This window comes from Lineus longissimus, chromosome 12, assembly GCF_910592395.1.
Source record: "Lineus longissimus chromosome 12, tnLinLong1.2, whole genome shotgun sequence".
In the NCBI taxonomy this organism is placed as follows: Eukaryota; Metazoa; Nemertea; class Pilidiophora; order Heteronemertea; family Lineidae; genus Lineus; species Lineus longissimus.
Genome location: NC_088319.1, coordinates 15,585,756 through 15,609,961, shown reverse-complemented (window position 1 = coordinate 15,609,961; position 24,206 = coordinate 15,585,756). Strand labels below are relative to the sequence as shown.

The following is a 24,206-nucleotide window of genomic DNA, read 5'->3' as shown; positions in this document are numbered from 1 at the left end:
CCGGCACAACCTGGACGACGTTTGTTGCACGTTCGTTGTCTCCGGCAATATCGGAGGGCATAGCCACGGCTGGTGTAGAAATAGTCTGTGGAGGTACACAATATAAAAAACAAGAGAATTTTTTTGACAATTTCCCCTTCCAAAACACCGAAAAATACCTTTTCTCGCAGTTTAGTTGGTGAAAAAAGGCATATACTTTAAAGAATGTTTACTTTGCCATGTTTTGCAAAGATTGTTTAAGTTAATATCCTCGTAAATACTCGAGAATAGAGCTTTAGAAATCGACCTTGAGGTCGGTCATCCTACCAACCCAGCTCATCTTTAAATCTTAAAACTTTAGACGATAAAAGGAAAAAATACTTACCTAGTTAAAGATTGACAGTGCTCATACACTAAAAATGGATATCGGTGATCTTGAGCTAGATCAGAATCCATCTAGTGTGGACTCTAAAACTGGTGATCACATCAACAAGGCAGAGCCATGTCATGATGACTTCGAAATCATAGAAAATGTTGATACTCCGGAAGACCCATTGGATGAATGTAGGCCTAGTGCAGATGATCATATTGTCAGATTTGAGCCATTGGATCACAGACGTGGAGAAACTGAAGCTAAGTCTCAAAGCATGGACCCGTCAAATTCACCTGAATATGAATCAAAAGATGCAAGTGTACTTGAGAACTTAAACTCCAGTGATGAAGTTATTTCTAAACTTGAGGAAGTGGATGAAAACTGTTTGAAAAATGAAGAAGATGAATGGCATTCACGAGACACTGACCTTCCTGGTGATGTGACAGTTAAAACCGAGCCTAAAAGTTATGATGATCACTCCGCGGAAATTGATGATGGATCTGTACCTGTGCCTGTAAATCTGATTCTGGCAGCCGGATCCGGAACTCAAATGAGGATTGACATAGAAGACCCCCTCAGTCATGTTGAAAATGGAACGGTCAAAACAGATGAGGAAGCTGGTGCTAGTTTGGATGATGAGTTGGCTGTGAGTACCATTTCTTCGAATGGACCACCCTGGTTCACCGATCCCCCCCCCCCCCCCCGACAATTCCTTAAGAAATTTGGCGATTGACAGTATTCCAAAGTCTTATCCTGGTTCCCTTGTATTTCAGCCATTTTTTGACCAATCGAACCCTGACAACTCTTCTGCCACGGTTTTGGGAGCAATGGAGCAAGGTAAAGGTGGGTGAAATTTTATAAGAATATCAGCGGACCAGTGCCATGTCCAGAAAGTCATCTGACTGCCTATAATGTCGAATTCAGACAACGCATCACCAGAAGCGAGTAACTAGTAACTGGCAAACTTTCCTAGCCAGTTTGTGATTAAATCTCGCATGACTTTTCCATATTCTAATTGCAGTTTCATTTCCTGAGCGGACATTTGAATTGGAGTGCAACCAGTGTCGGGAAAAACTTCCCAGCAGCAGTCTCGTGGAGCACAAATGTATTCACACTGGAGAAAGACTATGCAAATGTGATCAGTGTCCTAAATCATACAAAGACAACAGTGCGCTTAATCGGCATAAACTTATTCACACTGGAAAAAGGCCTTTTCAATGTGATCAGTGCTCTAGAGCTTTTCCAAGCCAATATCAGTTGACAGCGCATCAGCGAGTCCATTTTGGCGACAAACGAGAAAAGATTCATAAGTGTCACCAGTGTGATTGGGCCTTCGTTTCTAGAAAAGACCTTACAAGCCATCAACGTATTCACACAGGAGAAAGACCATTTCAATGTGACGAGTGTGATAATGCGTTTGCTTATAAAAGTGTGCTCGTTGTTCATAAACGCATTCACACTGGTGAAAAGCCTTACGAGTGTCCACAATGTCAGAAAGCGTTCAGTAAAAAATCAGCGCTGACACGTCATTTGCGGATTCACACAGGAGAAAGACCTTACACATGTAACCAGTGCAATACCAAATTTGCCCTGAAAAGTTCACTGGCTCAACATGAACAGACTCACTTGAAAGAAAGAGATTTTCAGTGTGAAATATGTGGTAAATCGTTCATGGGGGTTCGTGGGTTTTCTCAACATAAACGGACCCATGATCGGGAAAAATTAGATCAGATGTTGGCAGTTTCCGCACTAAGTAACACTGCACCAGAGGCGGGGGCCATAAATCTAGTACATACAAACTAATTTTCTGATTTTTTATCTTATGGATGAGCTATGTCATCTTGTTTTGTCTGGCATGTGGCGTCGATCAAAATGATGTACATGTTCTTGGCAGCAGTACTATTTTGACACAATATTTTCTATCCTCAGACAATAAATAAAGCACATGATTATGATAATTCGTCTTGAGTGTTCTTGATCAATCAACGTTGCACAGACACTGCCGTCCCCAGGACGTGTCCCCATCAATGGTCCACAGACACTGTCTCGTGCTCACAGCCATGGCCATCGGCAAGTGGTCTAGTACAGACACTGCCCATGCTCACAATCTGGTCATTCATGGATACGTCAGGATGGGTCAACACTAGTCCACAGAAACTGTCCCATGTGCACACAGCCTGTCAAGCTGTGGTCCACAACCAAGCGTTCTGCAGACACTGTCCAATCACAGACTACCACGGCTCTTATGGAATGTATCAAAAGTGTTTATCTTGACTACCATAAGAATAGGAAAACAAAAAAAGTATGTACAAAGCATTGAAGAATGTACAGTGTCAAATTTACTGAGTAATTCAACGATATCCTGACTGAATTGTGTATTATTTGGTAATTGACAATCATGTACTTATTTCATTAGTCACCTAAATATCAGAAATTGTTTCTTTTGAGAGGGGAACAATAGGCCTACTGGTACGATATAGACTAGTTACAAGTGTTGAGTAGCTAGGCAACCACGCCCCCGCCCATCACTCATTCACTTCACCGACATCAGCACCCTCCCCCCTCCCACTAGCACTGCTACAGCTGGCGGCCGCACCACCAGCACCGTCAATCCCTGTCGGCAACTAGCCGGCCAGCCAAGTGAAGTCCCCCATCCCTCGTCTATGGTACTGTACTGGGGTGGGGCAGTCTATTCTAGTGTGTCATCCTGGATGAGGCCCGCCCCAGATGGCAATGGCAATGGCGACCGGAGTGTACCCATCCCGCCCACGCCCTGCCTAGAAGAAATGTCCCCAAATATTTAGTGTAAAAATTGTCATGTTTTGAATTTCAGTCTTTCCCTCCAGAAGACGATGCCCGATTATTTTGAAAATCCTACCTATGTTGTGGTCAATTACAAAATAATGGAATTGAAGCTGAAGAAGAACGTTCTATTGGCCTATACTGATATCGCAGCAGCGGGCAGGTGAGGTTTGTTTATTCTCATGATACTGCCCCTGATATTGATAAGGATGTGATTTTATCAAGGATGTAATTTTATCAAGGATGGGGTCTCCTGTTTCTTTCTGCTCTCTACCCATGCAAGAAGTGTGGTCTGAGTCGTTGTCAACTCTTCTGATGGCTTTCAACTCGAATCTAAATCTTGTGCTCTTGCAGCCGTGCTCTCTTTGGCATAGGAATGAAGATGGAGCACATAAAGCTGGACATACCAGAAGTCTCCAATCTCAGAGCAGCAAGTGTTAGACCAACCGCCCCTCAACCCATGGAGCAAGATTTCCATCCGTTACAAATACTAAACTGCATGTATGAAGAGGTAAATACTGTGTTGACGCTATTCAGTATTTCGCCAGTTTAGGTAAATTGATACACGTAGGCCTATGCATGTAAGCAAGAATAGATTAATCTATGCTTAATGAAGATGTATGTCGTCTTTTGTAAATACATGTACAACATACAAAATAGTGGCACCGGTAAACCCTTCACCTCTAGCTGTCTCCTGCCGACTGCAACACTCTTTACATGCAGGCTTCAGAAGAAGAAAAAAGACTCTTCAATTCATTTTATCAATATCATCAAATATTTATCAATAGATTTCTGATAATTTTCATACTACCACATCTACATGTATACTTCAGTTCACAGTTGTGGTCATCAACACAGTGCTTCCAGGGGAAAAAGTCCACTATGTTGTCAATACCATCATGGATCTTTGTGTGAAGAGGTAAACAAGAAGTTCATTTGATTTAATGGCGCCTTCTTATTCCCATCCAAACCAAATGGCTTCTGACCTTCAATGATCTGATGTTTCTCTCTTGGGGGGGGTCTTTTGTTGCTCTGGCGTAGTCACCAGATACAACAAGGAACCCAAGTTTAACGTCTCGTCTCCTAATTATGTTCCGAGCAACAGGACAAGGCCGGTCCAATGCGTTCGGAGTGTAGTTGTGTCCAGCAGTATTTACCACGAGGTTATGGTGCTCCTTGTCATGACATATTAAAGTAAGAAGATCAAAATATCTTGTCTGTCCCAATTACAGCAATGTTGAGCACATCTATTTAATGGCGGCAGTCCATTTGGGGTCACTCGAGTCACAGATTCATCCTCTTTATGAAAATCCATTCTTCACAAAACCAGGTAGGTCAACTCCTTTCATTGGTCATATTAAAGAATCCCACGTGAAGTGCAAGAGTATTGAGGTGTAATAAATACGGAGACCTAAATCCAAAGGAAGCCAGCAGAATGAGCATGTGAAATATGGAAATTTTTGGTATGCTAATGGTCTGCATCCTGTTTTGTTTCAGTCACAAGTCATCCCGCTCTGCCAGATGACACACCAATCCAGGATCCTTTCTTCAATACCTTCATCCAAATGCTACTGGTATGTATAAGATTAAGGGATGAGGAGAGAGGCTTCTCTACATGGAGTCAAGGACAGCTCATCTACATAGTTTTAAAGTTGTCATTTCCAAGAAAAATGACCTCTATCAAAGGTTTGCCTGGCCTTGCCTTCAACACCAGGAAGGAAGAGGCAATGGTTGACCTGTATCCCTTTCACCTTTTCTTCTGTAACAAAGTTCTGTTACAGTCCAGTCAGTTCTATTCATTTATTTTATTTTTTCCACCTCAGGTTGAGCAGATTCCAACAACATGTTTTTTAGTTCCGGGGCATAAAGCATCGATAGGTCCTGCCAATGATGAAGACGGTTCAAAAAATGTAAGTTTTTGGTTGTTCATAATGAGTGGCCCTTTTGTGAAAAGTACAACTTGGCTGAAATTCAAATAATACCCTCGCAAGCTGCCGAGATGGCCTGTCCTGGGAAAGGAGAAAGTTTTTCAGTACCGGTAATGAATGTTGAAAAAAGTGTGTTGTTGGAGTTCTTCAACGAAAAAAATGTTATATTTGTCTGTTAATTAGGTACCTTGCTTAATACATATATGGGAAAGTGCTCTGCAGGGTGCATCTAAATCTAAAGTGCTTCATCTCTTTCAGAGCATCGTCTTACTTCAAGATGTGCTACACGAGCTCACAAGGTTACGGTTCAACAATGTGCTTAGCAATTCACTGGTAAGTTCATCAATGCAAACTTTTTCATCCCTCATTTACCCCCTCGGTGGTGCTAACAGTCAGATTCAAGGTATCACAGCCTTAGTTCTCGTCGAACAAAGTCTCGAATCTTCACCTGTTGTGTTGTGAAGAGCCAAGAATTTTAGTTCCCAGCCAACGTTGGTAATTTCGATCAGCAGTTTAAAAATTTTGGGTAGCATCAGTTCCTTGCTCTAATAATATCCCTCTTATGTCTTGCAGTTATATCAAGAGAAAAATGAAGACAACGTCGACATGGTGTCAATGATCTACTCGTAACCGCCTGGTGTCTGAACTTTTTCCGGGGTCTTTGTACATGTATGTCATGTGATTCAAAACCATGAATGTGGACATATTTCGAGGAAGTTTGCAGGTTCACAAAGGACACATAATAACATTTCAAGGAGAAATTTTCAAACTCTTTGAGCATTAAAAGGGAACACTGAAGGGGAATTAAGGCACGTCGTGAATCAACTCGGATTTGTCGTGCCAGTTATCCTGGAAGGAGTGTGCACAATGCAGGGTCCACATGATGTGCATGCATCAGTCTTCAGGGCAACGCTGGTGAACGTTTTAACTGGGTGAATGCAGCACTTCAGGTTGCAGTCGTTGGCTTTCGGGATGTGACTTTCATTCTGGAATTAGTACCTTTGTTACATTTTGTATATTGAATGCAATAAAAAGATGTATCTTCTACAACTGACTCGTCTATATTGTTGATAAACCAAAGAACCTGTCAGTATTGTGACAATAGAAGAAATTGGAAATGAAGACCACTAAATGCCGATGTCTTTTCCCACTCCATGCCTTCTCATACATGAAGCAATTGTCCAAACCAACAGGAATCTCAGCAACACATTACCTCCTGACATGTATAACAGGTAGCAGCAGAATGGATTGCCCCCATGCCAATGCTGCTTCACTGGGACATGAGAAGAAATTGGAGAAGTGAAGACCACTAAACGCTGTCTTCCTCTGTATATGTGAGAGCATAGCACTTGATGAGGTTGAACACTTCACACATGACACAGGCAAATTCAGCTCAACTTGCTGTGTATCAAAAATAAATACAAATCAAGAAACTAATATGTAAAGTCAAGAACTTAGTGAGCCCCCCTTTAGGTCGGGGGAGCTCCCCCGAACCCCCCTACGAGCATATGTTAAGTGCAAGCTCTAACAACTACAGCTGTTACAATGGGGGGACACCCCCCAAACCCCCCTCCGTCGACATAGGTTTTTACCTGTGCGTTGGGGGGAAGCTCCCCCCAAACCCCCCGGTGGACAGTCAACTAGCCCTTCTGTGTCATACTGCTGGAGGGGGGGGGGTGCGATGGGACCATCCATATAGTTCCTTCCGACACATTTTTGTTTTGGTAATGTAATACATTGTGATTGTCCTTATTCACGGGAATCGGGCGTTTCCAGTGATATACGACACTTAAATGGATTGTCCTCATGCATTCACTTTGGAAACGCATTTTACGTCCTGTTAATGGGGCACGTCATCATCGCGTATATTTGGGAAAAACTCCCTAACGAGACCGGAGCAGACAGCTGAAAGTAGTTTATTTATTGGCCGCTAGGGTTCAGAATGTCGCTCACCCGAATTTTTCACGCAACTATAGCTAAATAGAGCTAGTTCTAGTTTGTGATTCATTTTGATACTTCAGATTTGGGCAGTAGACCAATATAACTTAGTCGTCAGTGTGGTTTTAAGCAGGGAAAACGTATTTGTTTTTCTTAAAGTGCCTTTTTTGGACGGGTGTGTGCGATTGTTTTGTTTATGTCACGTGACCTCGACATGTCGACACAAAATTGATATAAAACCACCCTTTTCTGTCATTATTTATGACGGATATTTCTCTAATAAAAATATCAATATAATTGGCCAATTTCTTAGGCATATGTAGCGAATTCTCATGAAGATTTAAATTAGATGTTCTCGTAACCTGTTACAACTGGTCTGATTTATAATTCAGCGCTACAACTGGTCTGATTTATTTATTCAGCGCCATTTTGAAAAACCAAAAAAAATTGTTTGTTGGATATACAATATTTACTCTCTTTATTTCACTTCATTTACATTATATACTCCCGCACACACGTGTATCTTATGAGCCCCTCCTAAAGGGGGTCTTAATATGTAAAGTCAAGGACTTAGTGAGCCCCCCTTAAGGTCGGGGGAGCTCCCCCGAACCCCCCTACGAGCATATGTTAAGTGCAAGCTCTAACAACTACAGCTGTTACAATGGGGGGACACCCCCCAAGCCCCCCTCCGTCGACATAGGTTTTTACCAGTGCGTTGGGGGGAAGCTCCCCCCAAACCCCCCCCCGGTGGACAGTCAACTAGCCCTTCTGTGTCATACTGCTGGAGGGGGGGGGGGGTGCGATGGGACCATCCATATAGTTCCTTCCGACACATTTTTGTTTTGGTAATGTAATACATTGTGATTGTCCTTATTCACGGGAATCGGGCGTTTCCAGTGATATACGACACTTAAATGGATTGTCCTCGTGCATTCACTTTGGAAACGCATTTTAAAATAGATGTTACGTCATCATCGCGTACATTTGGGAAAAACTCCCTAACGAGACACGAGCAGACAGCTGAAAGTAGTTTAATTATTGGCCGCTAGGGTGCAGAATGTACGCCGCTCACCCGAATTTTTCACGCAACTATAGCTGAATAGAGCTAGTTCTAGTTTGTTATTCATTTTGATACTTCAGATTTGGGCAGTAGACCAATATAACTTAGTCGTCAGTGTGGTTTTAAGCAGGGAAAACGTATTTGTTTTTCTTAAAGTGCCTTTTTTGGACGGGTGTGTGCGATTGTTTTGTTTATGTCACGTGACCTCGACCATGTAGACACAAAATTGATATAAAACCACCTTTTCTGTCATTATTTATGACGGATATTTCTCTAATAAAAATATCAATATAATTGGCCAATTTCTTAGGCATATGTAGCGAATTCCCATGAAGATTTAAATTAGATGTTCTCGTAACCTGTTACAACTGGTCTGATTTATAATTCAGCGCTACAACTGGTCTGATTTATTTATTCAGCGCCATTTTGAAAAACCAAAAAAAATTGTTTGTTGGATATACAATACTTACTCTCTTTATTTCACTTCATTTACATTATATACTCCCGCACACACGTGTATCTTAAGAGCCCCTCCTAAGAGGGGGGCTTAATATGTAAAGTCAAGGACTTAGTGAGCCCCCCTTTAGGTCGGGGGAGCTCCCCCGAACCCCCCTACGAGCATATGTTAAGTGCAAGCTCTAACAACTACAGCTGTTACAATGGGGGGACACCCCCAAACCCCCTCCGTCGACATAGGTTTTTACCAGTGCGTTGGGGGGAAGCTCCCCCCAAACCCCCCCGGTGGACAGTCAACTAGCCCTTCTCTGTCATACTGCTGGAGGGGGGGGGTGCGATGGGACCATCCATATAGTTCCTTCCGACACATTTTTGTTTTGGTAATGTAATACATTGTGATTGTCCTTATTCACGGGAATCGGGCGTTTCCAGTGATATACGACACTTAAATGGATTGTCCTCATGCATTCACTTTGGAAACGCATTTTAAAATAGATGTTACGTCCTGTTAATGGGGCACGTCATCATCGCGTACATTTGGGAAAAACTCCCTAACGAGACCGGAGCAGACGGCTGAAAGTAGTTTATTAATTGGCCGCTAGGGTGCAGAATGTCGCTCACCCGAATTTTTCACGCAACTTTTGCTAAATAGAGCTAGTTTTAGTTTGTAATTCATTTTGATACTTCAGATTTGGGTAGTAGACTAAATTAACTTAGTCGTCAGTGTGGTTTTAAGCAGGGAAAACGTATTTGTTTTTCTTAAAGTGCCTTTTTTGGACGGGTGTGTGCGATTGTTTTGTTTATGTCACGTGACCTCGACATGTCGACACAAAATTGATATAAAACCACCCTTTTCTGTCATTATTTAGGACGGATATTTCTCTAATAAAAATACTCATATAATTGGCCAATTTCTTAGGCATATGCAGCGAATTCCCATGAAGATTTAAATTAGATGTTCTCGTAACCTGTTACAACTGGTCTGATTTATAATTCAGCGCTACAACTGGTCTGATTTATTTATTCAGCGCCATCTTGAAAAACCAAAAAAAATTGTTTGTTGGATATACAATATTTACTCTCTTTATTTCACTTCATTTACATTATATACTCCCGCACACACGTGTATCTTAAGAGCCCCTCCTAAAGGGGGTCTTATAAATAATGTTAACAAGTTGTCTCATTTCTATGGCGTCATGTGTTTTGTCCCATTTGGCCCCACCAATACGGCACAAAGTTGGTGGGAAATGTTTTGACAGTGGCACAAGAGGCAGACAATACACCATACAGCACATTCTCACATAGCATCTCCTCACGCAGTGTCCGAGATTACACTTTCGAATTTGGAAGATTTCGTCAAGAACTCTTGAAATGTGAATTGAATGGTCTTGTCTGATTTGTATTCGATGGCAAAAAAGCACCATTCCTATTGCTCATTTCCTTGCTAGGAAAGTCAGGAGCGATGTCGATTTCCTGGAAGGTTAGAACAGTTCAACATCACTATAAGGAACTCTTTGGGACCAAGGAACTATGCTCATAATGAAGGAAGCATCAATGTACAGAGACATGCACATCTACATGTAAGTCTGATATGTCCATGTTCAAAAATTACATCGTGGTGTTTGACGAGATGTACATGTATAACAAAACCTCCAGTTCGGCATTCATTCTGTTATTCATAATAATGAACAACGTGGTTGATCAATGTGGTTCATTCATAATGTGGTTCATTCATAATGAACCACACCATAACTAAGGTCATGCTCAAGACAATGCTTCTTCTCTATATGCTTACCTCTGCCGGAAAGATCCACTTGAGAAAGAAAAGAAATATGACATCAATGACGGCTACCAAGGCAAACAACTTCCCTGCTACTGCACCACACTGGTAATACCTGCAATAAAAACAAAAACCTAACTTGACTTGCTGCCCCTAAACCAGACGTTCCTGAAGTTGTTGAGCAAAATGTACTTTGAGGAAGGGCCCCACTCGCAACCCAGCACAAATTATTCCGAAACCTTTATCTACCTGCATATCCTGTCTTCGAGACTATCCTGGGGTTCTTCTGCTATGCTGTCATAAACAATCTCCGTTCTCCTCGCAACGTCGTGCCATGTGTAAAGATTCTTCACAATCATGTGGCTGTCATGTGCTGGTATCACATTCCCTTGGATACAATCTTGGATAGCTTTGTCAAGTTCCTCTACCAGTGCTGAAGGATGAAATGATGCCGATTATTTCATTGGTTGATTTTCTCATGGGAGAGACTGGTCACCTTAGCCTTGGTTGACACCCAGTCAAGGAGAAGGAACATTCTGAACAACAAACCCAGATAGGCCTTGCTTGGATGACACAAAATTGAAAAAACTTTCAGAAAAATAGTTTACTCAAGAAACAGGAATAGAGCAAGCATATTGAAAGAAAGATTCGCCTTCTCCTTTGAAGTAAAAAGTGTGAGTTCAAGTGTGTCCTACCTTTGACACTTGGTTCAGCCATTCTGATGAACTGTGGAGGAAGAACTTCAGGTACCCCACCAACTCTCGTACTCACGACTTGGAGACTGAAAAGACATTATAGTGTGACATACTCAACAGCATTATCTCTTAACCAAAGAATATATATACGGGACATGTAAATACTGGAACCTCCCTAAGCCTCTGTGAGGAGGACCTCACAATCTAGGATCTCACAGTGTAATGGAAGTCAGTACTGGCACTGGCAGAGAGAATATCCTTCAATCAGCTTGGAGAATGAAGATTATCATGCATTTCTTACCCACAACACGCAGCTTCAACAATAGCAATACAAAATGCCTCCGTCAGTGATGTATTGAGGAAGATATCGCCATGTACCAGCACATCTCGAACTTTGTCATGGTCGACAGTGCCAAGGAACGTCACCCTGTCCTGTAAGTCGTAGTAATCACGGACTTCTTCCAAGACGACTCGTTTTGGTCCATCTCCACCTGTAAACAAAGGTTCTTTTCAGCTCTGTATCTAAGATCAAGCATTAAAGAAGACTAGGAGATGTATCAGATAAGGAGCAATTGCCTGGTGCTACACATGGTCGCAAGGGTGGTATATTTGACTTTAGGAAATTAGGAGCACAGATATCATTGAAGGCCTGGCGAAATTTTGGATCCAACGTGTCCCTAGAGACAATACTCACCTATAAGGAACTGCACATTGCTGTATCTCTTGCAGATTTCTGGTATTATTGCGGCCAGAAGATCTGTGCCCTTCCTGTAGACAAGACGACTTACAATAACTACAGTTACTGAAAATGGAGGCATCAAAGTATTATAAATTTCGTCTGGTCAGGGTGAACAGTTTAATATAGGGTGGAATTCTGAATGAACAGGGTTTTTTTGACCAATCTAATTTTTCTAAATTGGCCAAGGGATTACAGACCACTACATGACCACTGGACTTACTCGTATTAGGTGTCCGTTTGCTCGGGTCTGGAGTAAACATTGTGGCATCAACAGCATTAGGGATCACAGACACTAAATGTGGTTTGATGGACGACCGCAGGACTGTATTTTCTTTGCTGAAAGGTAAATTTGGAATTCTAATGCCACTTTCTTGCCACAGGACATGTGTTCCTTCTTCCCACGGCCATGGCACTTTTTTTGTTTTATTTTGTCAAATCTAAAAAAACAACTGTTGTGTTGTTATCCAACATAAAGTGCTCTGGCAAAGGACTTTTCATTTTTCACTTGCGCGACTGGATGTTGAACCTTTCCCTCAGAGAAGACAGGCACTGAGGTTAATTTCGAACATACGTCTTACCACTGCACACCACTCTGACAGTTGCTTACCTGGTATGAGACACGCATATAACATGGTTGCACCCAGCAAGGGAAAATTTGAGGAATTTGTTCGTCAAAATACTGCTGGCATCGGCAAAACCAAAAAGGGAATGATCCGTAAACACAGCTTTGATACCCATGGTTCGAGCATGGAACATGGCCTCGTGTGCCAAGGCAGAGAATGACTAAAAAACAAAACGTAGCGAGATTAACTTGTACCACATTCCAACATGTAGCTGGTCAAGGCGATATATCTACAGAAGCCTTCTACATTGACAAGTAAAACATACAAAACATTATCCGGTAAAGCTATGAACTTTATTATGTTACTGTGCTGATTATGCGCAGTCGGTTTTTACAGACTTTTAAAGGGTAGGCTGCCCTCGAAAACGTTTGAAGTTCAGATAACATCATAATGATGTTGATTTGAAAATGTACTCACTGAATGTCCATGAACCATTGTTATCTTTTCTCTTAGGATGATATTTCTTATAAGAGGGAAAGCTACAAATAGTGTCGGTAAGATACACTGATTATAGAATGGCTGGAGTGGGAGGTAGTAGACCTGTAATGATATACAAAACAGAGTCAAGTTACAAATTTATCGGGAAGAAAAGTGCCCCTGGGTAACAATTTCATATAAAAATGATTATAAAGGGACAACTTGGAGATGGATGGCTCACTCAGGTCAAGATTAAAATCGGAATGGCGTGATACTTCAGTCACACTTTGAATTTTTCCACTTTGTGTGCAATTTGATAGTCAATGGGAACTGCTTGTAGAACTGTACAATGGAATAAGACTGCTGGACAACTGGCAGCTTGGTAAAAATGATCTTCTTTTTAAACTCAGTTTGTCTTTTGATATTCCTACCTTTATTCCGTTGGTGAGATATCTAACTCCCTTTCTGTCGCCGTACACATGTGTGACTATCACCACTTCATGACCTCTTGCCACAAGACATTGGGACAACTGGTAAATATGACTTTCCACTCCACCCATGTTTGGGTAGAAAAAGTCTGAGACCATACTGAAAGAAAAGCATAATTATCAATGACAACGACAAGACTGTTGCAAAGTTTCAGTCATTTTTTATTTGTTCAACCTTTGGCTTTGTCATCACTTTTGGTAACCTTTTACAAGTGTGCGAAAGTAGTGACGAATACTTCAAAAATCAAGTCATCTAGATTAGCATGTTGAGTGCTCCTAAACAGCGTCAATCAGCATCAAGAAACTGAGTCAGGACAAGGTTTTGAAGACATTGCCATTGGCATTGCAATGCTGGAATGAAGATGACGTCGATCGATGATGTCAATCTATGCCGCTGATGGACATGTTGGATGACCTAATGAAAAGTACATTGACGGTAATCTTTTGAAGCATTGCCCAACCTGTGTTCACTTATGTGTTACGTTCCTGTGATGTGTGGCGAACAATTAGATGTCAGAAAAAAGATCAGGTTGGGGGAAATGACACATGTGTGCATTAGTCCATGTGACATGTCCGATTGTCGGATGCCATTGATTGAATGACCAAATTAGTCATACCAAGTGTGTATTATGATTATAGAAACTACGTGAATAATAAATTATTGTATATAATTACCAGATTCGATGCATGTTTGAAAAGATCACCGTATATGGGATCTTTACGGAGTATTTCAACTCCAATCTTATATTTTTTAACAAAACACGAGCCGCTTATTGGCGGATCATTCTGCAATGTTCTGTGGGAAGTGGTAAGTGTTGACCGGCTGAGGAATTCCCTCTGTCATGTGACCTTCTCATTCTTCTGGCGGGAAACTCTGACGCACGTGGCAGTACTGTAAATCTGATAGGAACCGTAGTTACTTTCAAGTGGAATCACTTGCAGTTGAAAGGATTACATCTCATGGGCAGAAGAACGGTAGGGTGGAGTCCTGATGCATCCAGTTAATGTTGGTCTTTGACTGGAGATCACAATCACTCGGGGTAGTTCTGTGATCCTTTTTTATGATGTGAGCATTTGCACAAAGACTTAGTGGTAGATGCCACAGGGAGGGACAATGTCACAACGTCTGATGATGCTCCAGGGTCAAATTGATGTGGATGCATGAAATCTCGACCTCCCAGGAGTGTACATACAAAATGAGTAGTCCTTTGTGCACCCAAACCGTTCAAGCGATGCTGAACACGGATTTGGCAAAAGAAGCTGGTGATATTCCTGCTCCTGATCAAGACCTGATAATCCACCATGCTGCAAGGACAATGGTGGCTGGTGCCACCTGTGGACAGCCCATGCTGGCGTTGAACAGATTGTGACATTGTCCCTAGGGGGGTTTGAAGCTGAGAAGTGAACATTAACCCCCGATTTCCTCAGAATGAGATTTCGGGGAACACGATAATCTGTATCAAAAGAAAGGGACTTTTTTTAGCATGACTAGGATTGTGGTTCGGGGCTTATCTTGTAATGAATGCCACTGTTTTTTTACCCAGCATGTAAACAGCTCGAGTGGTAGTGAACTACCATGCAAACAAATATTATGATCAATGGACTATTCTCCTTGGGTGCAAAGGTCAGTATGCTTGTAGTCCAAGACAGTGGTTCTGGTCGTTGCAACCTTATGCATAATCCACTTGGTAAGATGACCTCGGGGGGGGGGGGGGAGATTTTTTATTTGACCAATTTTTAAGGTCAATATCTGGTAAGCACAACAGTGGCTCCGATGAAAAGTTTCGATTAGTGATGGTGTGTCAACAGGCGAGTCAATAAGAAAAAAAATGTTTCTCTTTCAAAAAAACTTTATTGCTGTACATTACAAAGAAAACAGATGACGATTTGGAATGTAGTGTAGGAGGAAACCCGCATACCGGGAGAAAACCTACGCAGTCGGAGGGAGTCGCCATCTCCATCACACAGGTGAGAGGTGCTTATGTTTGAAATGACTTAATACATTGTATATTATAGTTCATACAATGATCGTAGTACATTATTTTTTGGCTGCACCACTCCGAAAGCCCAATACAAGAAGAGGACCGGGAGATATGATAGTTTTTCTATCCCTTTAAGACGTGGTCAACTTCTTTACAAGATGTCACAAAGAAACACTGATAAGTGTCCAGTAACACAATGCTAAATTGAGATCAAAAACAATAGACTCAACTACATGTACTCCACCACAATGGTTTGAGTTAGCACTAAACCTCTCCATGCATTCATCATGTTTATAATACATGAATAGCTATTGTATTAAAACCTATTGTTCATGCCTTCAGGTGAGCCATGTGAGCTTACAATAGATTTGGTCACTGCTGATGATTTGAATAACAAAGGAACCACATTTGTCATGGCCACTGGACAGAGCTGGCTGCCACTTAGCATAACAAAGGGAGCAGTTCTGACATGTCGTTTGCATGACAAAAGAGGTGACCTCGACAGGGCAAAGATTAAAAGTTGGCTTTGCCATACTTTTTGCCAAGTCATGGAGTCTAGATCTCATAAGACATTTTACAAAATATTTACATGCAAGATTTACAAATACATTCATACAGGACAAAAGTTTTAAAACGTCTAAAAGTTAACGTTTTTAAGCTACACTTTTCTCAATCAATTCAGTATCATGTAAAAAATTGTCATCAAGGAACTCATTGCCCAAGGTGATGTACCCATGGACAACATCATCATCAACAATTTGGGGTCCCTGGTAAGCCGTAACAAAACATGCATGCATGCCACCATTGTCGAATGACATGCTTTGACAACGGCTCACAGTGTGACCACTAGGGAAGGATCAGTCTTTAAATTTAGAATAAAACAGTGAGAGTTTTAAATCTGACTGTTTTAGTTCAACTGGAAAGATGTTTTGGTATTTCTTCAAGGAGGAAATTTAAATTCAACAATTCACTGTTGGTCATTTGTCTCGAGCATGATAGTACATGTATTGAGCAACTGAACCAGCCAGTGTGATGTAAGGTCATGGGCATCAGAGCCCAGGCCATGTCAGTTGATTCTGTGGTACTGATGAGATTGAGAAACAGTATGAAAGGCCTACAGTTCCATCAGACACATGTGTTCTTGTTTCGTGGGGTCAGCGAAACAAGAACACATGGACCCCATGTCGAAAGTGATGGATATACCAGTAAATATCTGATGAATTCGGTGATTTTTAAGCATACAAATAACTTTTGCCTGAAAAGAATTTCAGGGTCCTCATCTGGCAGCTGTTGGCTTCTCTGGTAGCCACAAACAACCCATCCCCCAAATTGTTATTCCTTCTTATCGTAAGAACAAAACTTAGCTTGAAAATTATTTTGTTTGGGTTCTGGAGTGACTTATCATTGGCTCCCTTGTTAGCCATAAACAAGCCACCACCCCCCCCCCCCCCCATAATGATAATTTCAATCCCTTCTTTGAAAAGTGTAAGATTTTGAACCATGGCACAAGTCATGATCATAACCAAACATAGATTAAAATAATCTATGCTTGTCATAAGCAAAGTAAAAATTTGCCTTCTCACCATCAGAAAAATTAGAATTTTCATTAAATCACCTTTCAATCAGATATTTTGATAAAACGATAAAGCCTACGGTGACAAAATACAATCTAACCGTCGTACTGTTACTTGACGGCGATGGGAGCATGGTTGGGATGTGCTGGGTCAACAACATCCTTCTCCCTTCTGTGGGATGGCTCATCATGCTGAAAAGAAAAAGACAACATAAAATTAAGGTTGTTCATTCATGCTCAAGTTGATAATTCAATGTCAAGGGGCCGGGCCATTGTGCTGACCGTATAATCTTGTGGTAGTAGACAATTCATGCTGGTTAAGAAAAGTGCTATAGGTTTCAGACAAAGAACTTTTCGAAAACATCTTCTCTATTAAACCTTCATTTAGGACTCTCACGCTGAGCGCTGCTTTGGATGAGCAAGAGACACAAATCTGTGTTCCTCCCCGACATGCCTGATTTCATTACAATGACTAATTCTATCCTTAATCAGCAGTTTCAGAGGGAGGTAAAGGACTAGAATTTGGGAAGTTTTGTCAAAAGGGCGGTTTGGTTAAGGAGCATTTTCCAAGTCATTATTTTGAACCGAGGTTTAGCTCCGCCCTTGTGGTTTTGGTTAGTCAATCAATACCGACATTGCACCAACCCAAGCAGCCTAACCATAACCGCTGAACTCAAAACGAGGCTTTGTTGGCACATGGTGCATTTACACAAGTGCGGTTCATTCTAAATCCAGGTATTTTAGAATACTAACAACGCGATTTTCATCAGAATTGCACAGATGATAGTTTTAACCATTCTTTATATTGAGTGCAAAAAGGTGTTGCCATAATACTGCTTATGTAATAAAACAACACACTTTTACTTTTATTTAATACCTGCAACCAGACCCTGACCATCACTACCAAAGGGTCCTCTACCGAGTCTTCAGCTATTGTTTATCAGCAACAGTTGATATTCATGCTCATGACAAATAAGTGCCTGGGCAGCTTTCCAAAGAGGAATCAAAAGCCAGCCGCAAGGTAGGCAAGATAAGTTTAACACAAAGTCACCAATAGGGGTCTCTCACCTCGTCGAAACTATTCACGCTGTATGAGGGAGTGCTGAATGTAACCTGACCCAGTGCTCTTACTTTGCATATTAGTCACCTGAAGATGGCCAATTTAACCCCCCCCCTCCTGCTTATAGTCCCCCTTCAACGTGATTAAAGCCTTTGACTTTGCATGTACATAACTAAATTATCCTGTTTACAACCAAGAACATTCTTTATTGTCCAGTTATTTTTGCAACATTTTATTGTTTTACTAATTGAGATTGGTCAAAACTATCATCACCGCGAGTTTGATGAAAATTGCACTGTAATTGGTGTCGCAAAAATAACATTGGAAAATTGTTCCTCAACAGAGAGCTCACGATCTCTAAATCAGGCCAATGGCTATACCTAAGGGCATTTGAAAAACTGAAATTGATTTGTTTATATTACCGTGTGATGGCATCCTTCCGTAGGTATGAGATAGGCTGTCCTCATGGTGGCTGCAGGGTATCATGTCAGGGCTCTATGTCCGTAGCTTTCTGTAAGTCCAGAGAGTCCCTTTCGAGTTAAGATTGTCATTCTAGTCAATTAGAATATTGTCATAATAGTCGATTAGAATGACGGACATTTAAGTGTCCTTCCCATCCACACAGTAAACACGTTCCCTTCTTCATCTTAGCGAAGGTTCTCCTTGAATTGGTCTGTCAAGGCATCGTTTGCTGAACTGTGGTTCATCACTCCTGCACATGGATCCCTCAGCGCAACCATTCGATCCACTGAATCCACTCGAATCTCCGTCGTCTGCCCGTACCTGTGAGCGACTGGAAAACAAAATTTAAGGTTACTCCATTATTCTACCATGATTGATGCATGTGCCGTAGGGCCTTTCATTCAGTTTCATCAAATTTACCAGTTAATTTTCTAAAAGGCTTAGAATACTGACGACCACAACGCTAGAGTACTTGACACTTGATCAGCAATTCAATTCCAAACTGAGGTTGCTCGTGCAGTTTGAAGATAAAATCAACCATTTTGCGACTTGATGAAACGAACTCAGCCCATGGCGTGTTCACCCATTTACCGTCTTGTCATCTGTTTATATTTACCATATATGCATTGGATTCCTTTGTCATCCAAAATCGTTGAGAGTCACATCTACCATAGCACGAATTGTAGACTGTGGTTGAGTGGTTGGATCTTCTCGACAGCCATCATCTCAATCTGCAGAGGGCTAGATAACAGGAAAAATACATTCAAGGACCTATCTCAAAATGAATAGATTGAAACCAAAAGATTTTCTTCTTTTCATATGGGCGAGATGGTTGTCAGTTGACAGCGTTTTCTTGGGAATAAAATGTTGATCGGCAAACTCTTTGGCAGGCGTAATCTTCATGAATCCTGGCCAATTGCATTTGTTGAAGACATGAAGACAGAGTCTTCAGTTTTTAGTCATAATATTAATAAGGGGGTAGAGGGTTCACAGAAAAGAAATAATTTCTTTTGGCTTCAGTCTATTTGGGATGATTCCTATGTATAAGTTGACATTAATTTCAATGACACCCTTTAAGTTCTACTTCTTTTTTTATTATTTTTCTCTGATCGACTCCTAATTATTTGGTCGTCAAGATTCAGATCAAAATTTCACCCTGTAGACTGCAACATCGTCTTTTGTGTTCCTTGTTCCTATGTCCCTTGTCCTTGTGTCCCTTGTCCTTGTGGCCCTTGTACAATGTTGGCTCGGGCTGCCTAAAAAGAATCATATATTTTGTTGAGGGGTTTATCTAATTTCTGTGTGTTTCTACTGCATACTGCGTTCACACTGAATCCGATTGAAAACTGTTTTCCAGAGAGCACTCTCCGGAATACGAATTGGCTACACCAGTTTCGAAACGGCTGCACCACACTTGGCCTAATGCGCATGCAATTCGATTTGAAAAGTGCAACTCTTGCCACGTATTGTAGTAACGTGCCTTTCGCGGATGAGTGTCCCTGCCCTTTGTTGTAATTAGTAGATAATCAAGACAGAACACAAGCTTGTGTGCATGACCCCTGTCAACGGACTGTTTTGATATGTATTAACGCACACACCACAAGTTTTAATGAGAATCAGTCAATGCGAATTCAACAAAGCACATTCAATTGCATTCTTGAACCAAATTGGTTGAAGAGGTTTTAAAACAGATTGAACAGAATTGAGTGTAGCACCCCAATACGTATAAAGTTGAAATTGTACGACAGATTGATACTTTTTTCAGAGTTATTTTGACACCTTCTTTTAATCCAGACATAACTGACGACTAAGTGATGCTTACCCTGTATGGCTCCAACATTGGCAGCAACATCTTCTTGGGGTCCATCCAGTGTCTTCTCGGCTGACGAGTTGGAGGCCGGCTCTCCTTCTTCATTGCCGTCTTGTCGATTTCAGGGGGTGTATATTATTAGCTTTGTGAGGCACAAGGAGGTGAAGAACACTGTTGTTATCCAAAGAGCCCAATGTCTTCGTCATATGTACTAAACAGGTTTAGCACAAGTCCCACACGGACACGCCTGACATTTCGTCCGACGAAATTCCGCAGGTTAACAACAGGTCTTAACCCCAGTCATTCCATCCCCCTCGAGATCAGGTAGGGGATCGCTGGCCAGCTATTGCTTACTATTGTTAACAGTCGTAAGACTTATCCCGCCAACACTCTAAAACAAGGGGACCAATTGAATGACTAGCGACACGCAACTGTCTATTCCCCCCATCAATCAACCACAATGACTCAAGGGGAACACGTACTTTGAACCTAAGTCCATGTCATCACCGTCGAAACTTAGATGAGGACCGCAGAACAAAGTGGCAAGCATGCCTGGGACCCAGCCACCGCGCTTTGGACATGAGATGAGATAGACTCAAGTCGCCGGTCACGATAACCAAATACACCAAGCGTATAGCTTGAATCGAACCCAATCTATCATCGTCATTGGTCACCTGGCCTGGCCTGGACAACTGAAAGCTGAATAGGTTCAAATAGATGATAAGCAGGAAACAAAAGAATAACAACTATAATAGCTAGATAACTACAATAGCTAGATAACTAGGATAACTACTCTAACAACTAGAATAACAACAATAGCTACAAAATGAGCAAGTCCGTCATCAGACACACTTCCAACTCTCACAACGGTCACCATAGTCTCTCCCCCCCCCCCCGCCCCACATGACCTCCCGCACCCTTTTCCTATCCCGTCTCAAACACACACACACACACACACACACACACAAAACATCTTACTATGGTTACAACTTTTGAATAACCCGCCTGATTTGGAGAGAGAAGTGTCACTGTCAATTCATTTTTAATTACATGACCAAAACATGATATGGAAAAATTTGTACCGAATTTATTACGGCATTTTATAAACATTTCTTGGTATAAAAATCTTTCATTTTGAAATTCAAATTATGGATATGTTGAAAGTTTTGATATCTTTGATCAGTTAGGAGAGTGCACATAATAAAGTTGCAATGGCGATAGCAGTTAGAAAGTGTTTCGTAATTTGTATTCTTCATGCCAAAATAAATTGTTTCAGCCTTTTTCCATATAACTCGCCGATTATAAGTCTGGAATATTTTCACTGCCTTGAGGATCTGTGGGAGTCAAGTTACAAGTTTATTTTACCAACAATAACACAGATTTGACAGTGGCACCTCTATTGACAAGGCAGACGAGTCATAACCAGATACTATACCTACCCTTCTTCTTGGAAATCAAACAAGAATCTTCGAATGCAATTGCGGACAAGGTTATGTCATCTGAAATGATAAATTGGCACAAATGTGTAATAAAATTACAGCATTTCTGCTTGTATTTGTATTAGTACTCAGCAGTCATTATACTAAATGCCGAAAAATTATGGTTGAATCTCAATTTTTCACATGATTTGCTTTCCTTTGGCAGAGGTTGACCTTATTATGGAAATAAATGTGAGCTCGGTCATGGCATGATCCATCGTCGTGCTGATATACATACCCTTGCAAATCATACAAGATTCTTCAGTTGCAATCGCGGAGAGGGTTTTTAGCATCTGGAATGAGAAATTGAAACAGATACATAATATCATCAATTCTACAAGATGTCATGAAAAAAGCAACTTTCAGCCAGATCCAATGAAAGTACCAGATTTTGCCTGATTCTCTCATGCAATGACTCCTAAAAATACATATTTTCCACAAAAAAATAATCAAAGGAAAGTTGGGCTCTCTTCCAAAATCCCTTTTGCCTGTAAAACGATATAATGCCAAGATTTAGTAGGTGACACCCACCTTTTGGAACATTGATGCTGAACACATGTAATTTGGCTATTTCATAATGTTGAAATGAGTCAAAGTGTGCACACCCTGCCAGAAAGAATATTCTGCTTGCACTGCATGCTTGAACCAAGCATTGGAAGGTATAAAATGTGACAGGTAGTGGTTTTATGTAACACACGCAAACTTTCCTTCAAGGTTGACTGAGTCTGTTGTTGCCTTAGATAACCAAACAAAGGTGTCAGATGTAATACACTAATAGGCCGTGAAGCCAGATTGGTAATGAGATTGGCCATAAGCCATGAATAAATAACCTTTTTGATTATTGTGGATTGGGTCTAATAGAAATCGTAGTTTTTCCTAAAACAGATCTTGCAATGAAAACTGGTAGAAAAAAGTCATAATGGTGAACTTGGTGGATACCAACTTTTCGAATTCTGGTGAATTTGGAATAAAAAACCCATAAAAGTCCTGTAGTTTCATGGACGAGGAATTTCATCACATACAGATTTGAGAACGAGAAGTTGAATACACCCTTAGAGTTCATACCGTAGAGAATGCTATTATAGACCAGTCGCAGTACCAAGCACTCAGACCAAAGTATTAAGAGGGCACGTCATCATTGCGTAAATTCAGGAAAGAACCCTTAAGATGGATTGACAACATTTTCATGAGCTCAGAAACAATTAATTTCAACTTAAACATGACTTAGCTAGGAATAATTTCCAACAAATATCTATATGATTATGAAATACGCAATGTTGGTGAACAGAGCGCCGTTCGAAACAACAGTGAAACTCGGCCCCTTTTCATCAAATTTGGTAACTCATGACAACGGAGCCTCAGAGGTGTCCTATTTATAGCGAATCCAGTCAGACTTTTAGCACATACGCGTACATTCAGGGAAGACTCCCTAACGAGACCTGAGGCGAATTGGCACTGTGATCAGTCGTGCTGTCACCTGATCACGGCAACACTGGACACTCGTGACTGCGCCATTCATCATTAAAATCTATATCTTTACGCATCTGTTTGACACAAAAACATTTAACAGTGTTGCTGTTGTGAAAACTATATCACACATGCACGACATCCTTAAACTGTCTTTTATCTATCGAAACATAACATTAACAAGGAGGCTTTACATCCATGTTACAAGCAGCGCACTATGACTAGGCCTAGGGCCTATTAGTAGGCTACACTGGATCAGTGTGCATGTGTGGACGATCAAACTCATGGATTGTAGTAGGCCTGGAGGGACTGTATGTGAGAAATTCAACGGGTGTAGGCCTACTCAGGCTACTGTATGTAATTTTCGACATTGTACGGACCGAAGATCGGGAGATTGTTAATTCACACATAACACACACACCGACACAGGTGACAGTGTGAGCACCGAGTGAGTGACACTACTGAATTGAGTGTACAACAGTAGCCCTACACGGGCCTACACGTCACCAGCTACAGGGTGCCTCAATTTCAGGAAAACCATCTAGTTGATAACCTGTAAACTTAGTGTAATACATTATTCGGGAGTCGTCAACCTTAAGTAAAAGACTTACCTGATTGTAAACAAAAATCGTTGAGTTTTGACATATATTTGAAAAAACCGCCACTCGCACATGCATGACATAATGCATGACATGTCTCACGTATGCACGCACACGCGATCAATCTTGACACTAGAGGCGCTGATTTCGTTTAGTCGGTGACGTCACCATGGTATGCGGTTGTTTCGCTCCCTGACCTTTTCGCCCCCAGTCGTTTCGCACTCGCGACTTGACAGTGAGATGAATGCCTAATGTTGATGGCTGACCATATTTCAATTTACTGGAACTTGCCGAATGTCGTGTTTTGACCAGTAAATCAGGCTGTAAACCGATGATAAATACTGAAAATTTTAAAAAGCCTTATCATCTTTAGTCTGCTTTGAGATGGATTATCTATAGAACCATATTGCAGAATACAATAGGGCCGGACACTTTTTCAGGGGGGCATTTGTTACTGTTACACCGGTCATGACATCACGTGACCATCTGACACTTGG

At 41.3% G+C, this 24,206-nt stretch overlaps 3 protein-coding genes and 2 long non-coding RNA genes across 7 annotated transcripts; 2 read left to right on the top strand and 3 right to left on the bottom strand.

The window, feature by feature from the left end:
- The first annotated feature begins 93 nt into the window (after positions 1–93).
- LOC135497227 (zinc finger protein 391-like) lies at positions 94–2,291 on the top strand. Of its 2 annotated transcripts, none has more exons than XM_064786990.1 (3): positions 94–998; positions 1,126–1,189; positions 1,374–2,291. In XM_064786990.1, exons 1-3 carry the CDS (start codon positions 399–401, stop codon positions 2,153–2,155), a joined length of 1,446 nt encoding a protein of 481 aa, XP_064643060.1. In that variant the 5' UTR covers positions 94–398; the 3' UTR covers positions 2,156–2,291. The 2 variants fall into 2 exon arrangements, with proteins under 2 accessions (XP_064643060.1, XP_064643059.1); XM_064786989.1 differs by having other exon boundaries at positions 1,126–1,195.
- Positions 2,292–2,660: 369 nt separating this feature from the next.
- LOC135497073 (uncharacterized) lies at positions 2,661–6,132 on the top strand. Its single transcript, XM_064786766.1, has 9 exons — positions 2,661–2,737; positions 3,186–3,317; positions 3,509–3,665; positions 3,988–4,073; positions 4,387–4,484; positions 4,652–4,728; positions 4,978–5,064; positions 5,341–5,415; positions 5,656–6,132. The coding sequence occupies exons 2-9, from the start codon at positions 3,205–3,207 to the stop codon at positions 5,710–5,712; spliced, it is 750 nt and encodes a 249-aa protein (XP_064642836.1). The 5' UTR covers positions 2,661–2,737; positions 3,186–3,204; the 3' UTR covers positions 5,713–6,132.
- Positions 6,133–9,608: 3,476 nt separating this feature from the next.
- On the bottom strand, positions 9,609–14,059 carry LOC135496800 (phosphatidylinositol N-acetylglucosaminyltransferase subunit A-like). Its single transcript, XM_064786316.1, has 11 exons — positions 13,954–14,059; positions 13,222–13,378; positions 12,791–12,913; positions 12,358–12,533; positions 11,971–12,086; positions 11,706–11,813; positions 11,313–11,502; positions 11,012–11,097; positions 10,566–10,749; positions 10,332–10,431; positions 9,609–10,009 (listed from the first exon to the last, which is right to left on the bottom strand). Exons 1-11 carry the CDS (start codon positions 13,965–13,967, stop codon positions 9,893–9,895), a joined length of 1,371 nt encoding a protein of 456 aa, XP_064642386.1. The 5' UTR covers positions 13,968–14,059; the 3' UTR covers positions 9,609–9,892.
- A 2,657-nt stretch (positions 14,060–16,716) lies between these two features.
- Positions 16,717–19,544, bottom strand: LOC135497229 (uncharacterized). The gene is made up of 4 exons (XR_010448782.1): positions 19,511–19,544; positions 18,972–19,096; positions 18,316–18,686; positions 16,717–17,025 (listed from the first exon to the last, which is right to left on the bottom strand). It is a non-coding gene; the product is annotated as an uncharacterized LOC135497229 (long non-coding RNA).
- Positions 19,545–20,774: 1,230 nt separating this feature from the next.
- On the bottom strand, positions 20,775–23,811 carry LOC135497230 (uncharacterized). 2 transcript variants are annotated; one of them, XR_010448784.1, is made up of 4 exons: positions 23,722–23,811; positions 21,882–21,936; positions 21,605–21,664; positions 20,775–20,864 (listed from the first exon to the last, which is right to left on the bottom strand). It is a non-coding gene; the product is annotated as an uncharacterized LOC135497230 (long non-coding RNA). The 2 variants fall into 2 exon arrangements; XR_010448783.1 differs by lacking the exon at positions 23,722–23,811 and adding an exon at positions 22,175–22,505.
- Positions 23,812–24,206: the final 395 nt, after the last annotated feature.

What these genes read in the sequence shown, in the direction of transcription:
- LOC135497073 (XM_064786766.1), top strand. Translation starts at nt 3,205, where the DNA reads ATGCCCGATTATTTTGAAAATCCTACCTATGTTGTGGTCAATTACAAA. An exon ending in GATATCGCAGCAGCGGGCAG is followed by an intron (nt 3,318 to 3,508) that starts GTGAGGTTTGTT and finishes GTGCTCTTGCAG; the next exon opens with CCGTGCTCTCTTTGGCATAG. An exon ending in CCTTCATCCAAATGCTACTG is followed by an intron (nt 4,729 to 4,977) that starts GTATGTATAAGA and finishes TTTCCACCTCAG; the next exon opens with GTTGAGCAGATTCCAACAAC.
- LOC135497227 (XM_064786989.1), top strand. Translation starts at nt 399, where the DNA reads ATGGATATCGGTGATCTTGAGCTAGATCAGAATCCATCTAGTGTGGAC. An exon ending in GTTTGGATGATGAGTTGGCT is followed by an intron (nt 999 to 1,125) that starts GTGAGTACCATT and finishes CTTGTATTTCAG; the next exon opens with CCATTTTTTGACCAATCGAA. An exon ending in AGCAATGGAGCAAGGTAAAG is followed by an intron (nt 1,196 to 1,373) that starts GTGGGTGAAATT and finishes TTCTAATTGCAG; the next exon opens with TTTCATTTCCTGAGCGGACA.
- LOC135496800 (XM_064786316.1), bottom strand. An exon ending in CAAACGGACACCTAATACGA is followed by an intron (nt 11,814 to 11,970) that starts GTAAGTCCAGTG and finishes CTCCATTTTCAG; the next exon opens with TAACTGTAGTTATTGTAAGT. An exon ending in GGCTGAACCAAGTGTCAAAG is followed by an intron (nt 10,750 to 11,011) that starts GTAGGACACACT and finishes TTCATCCTTCAG; the next exon opens with CACTGGTAGAGGAACTTGAC.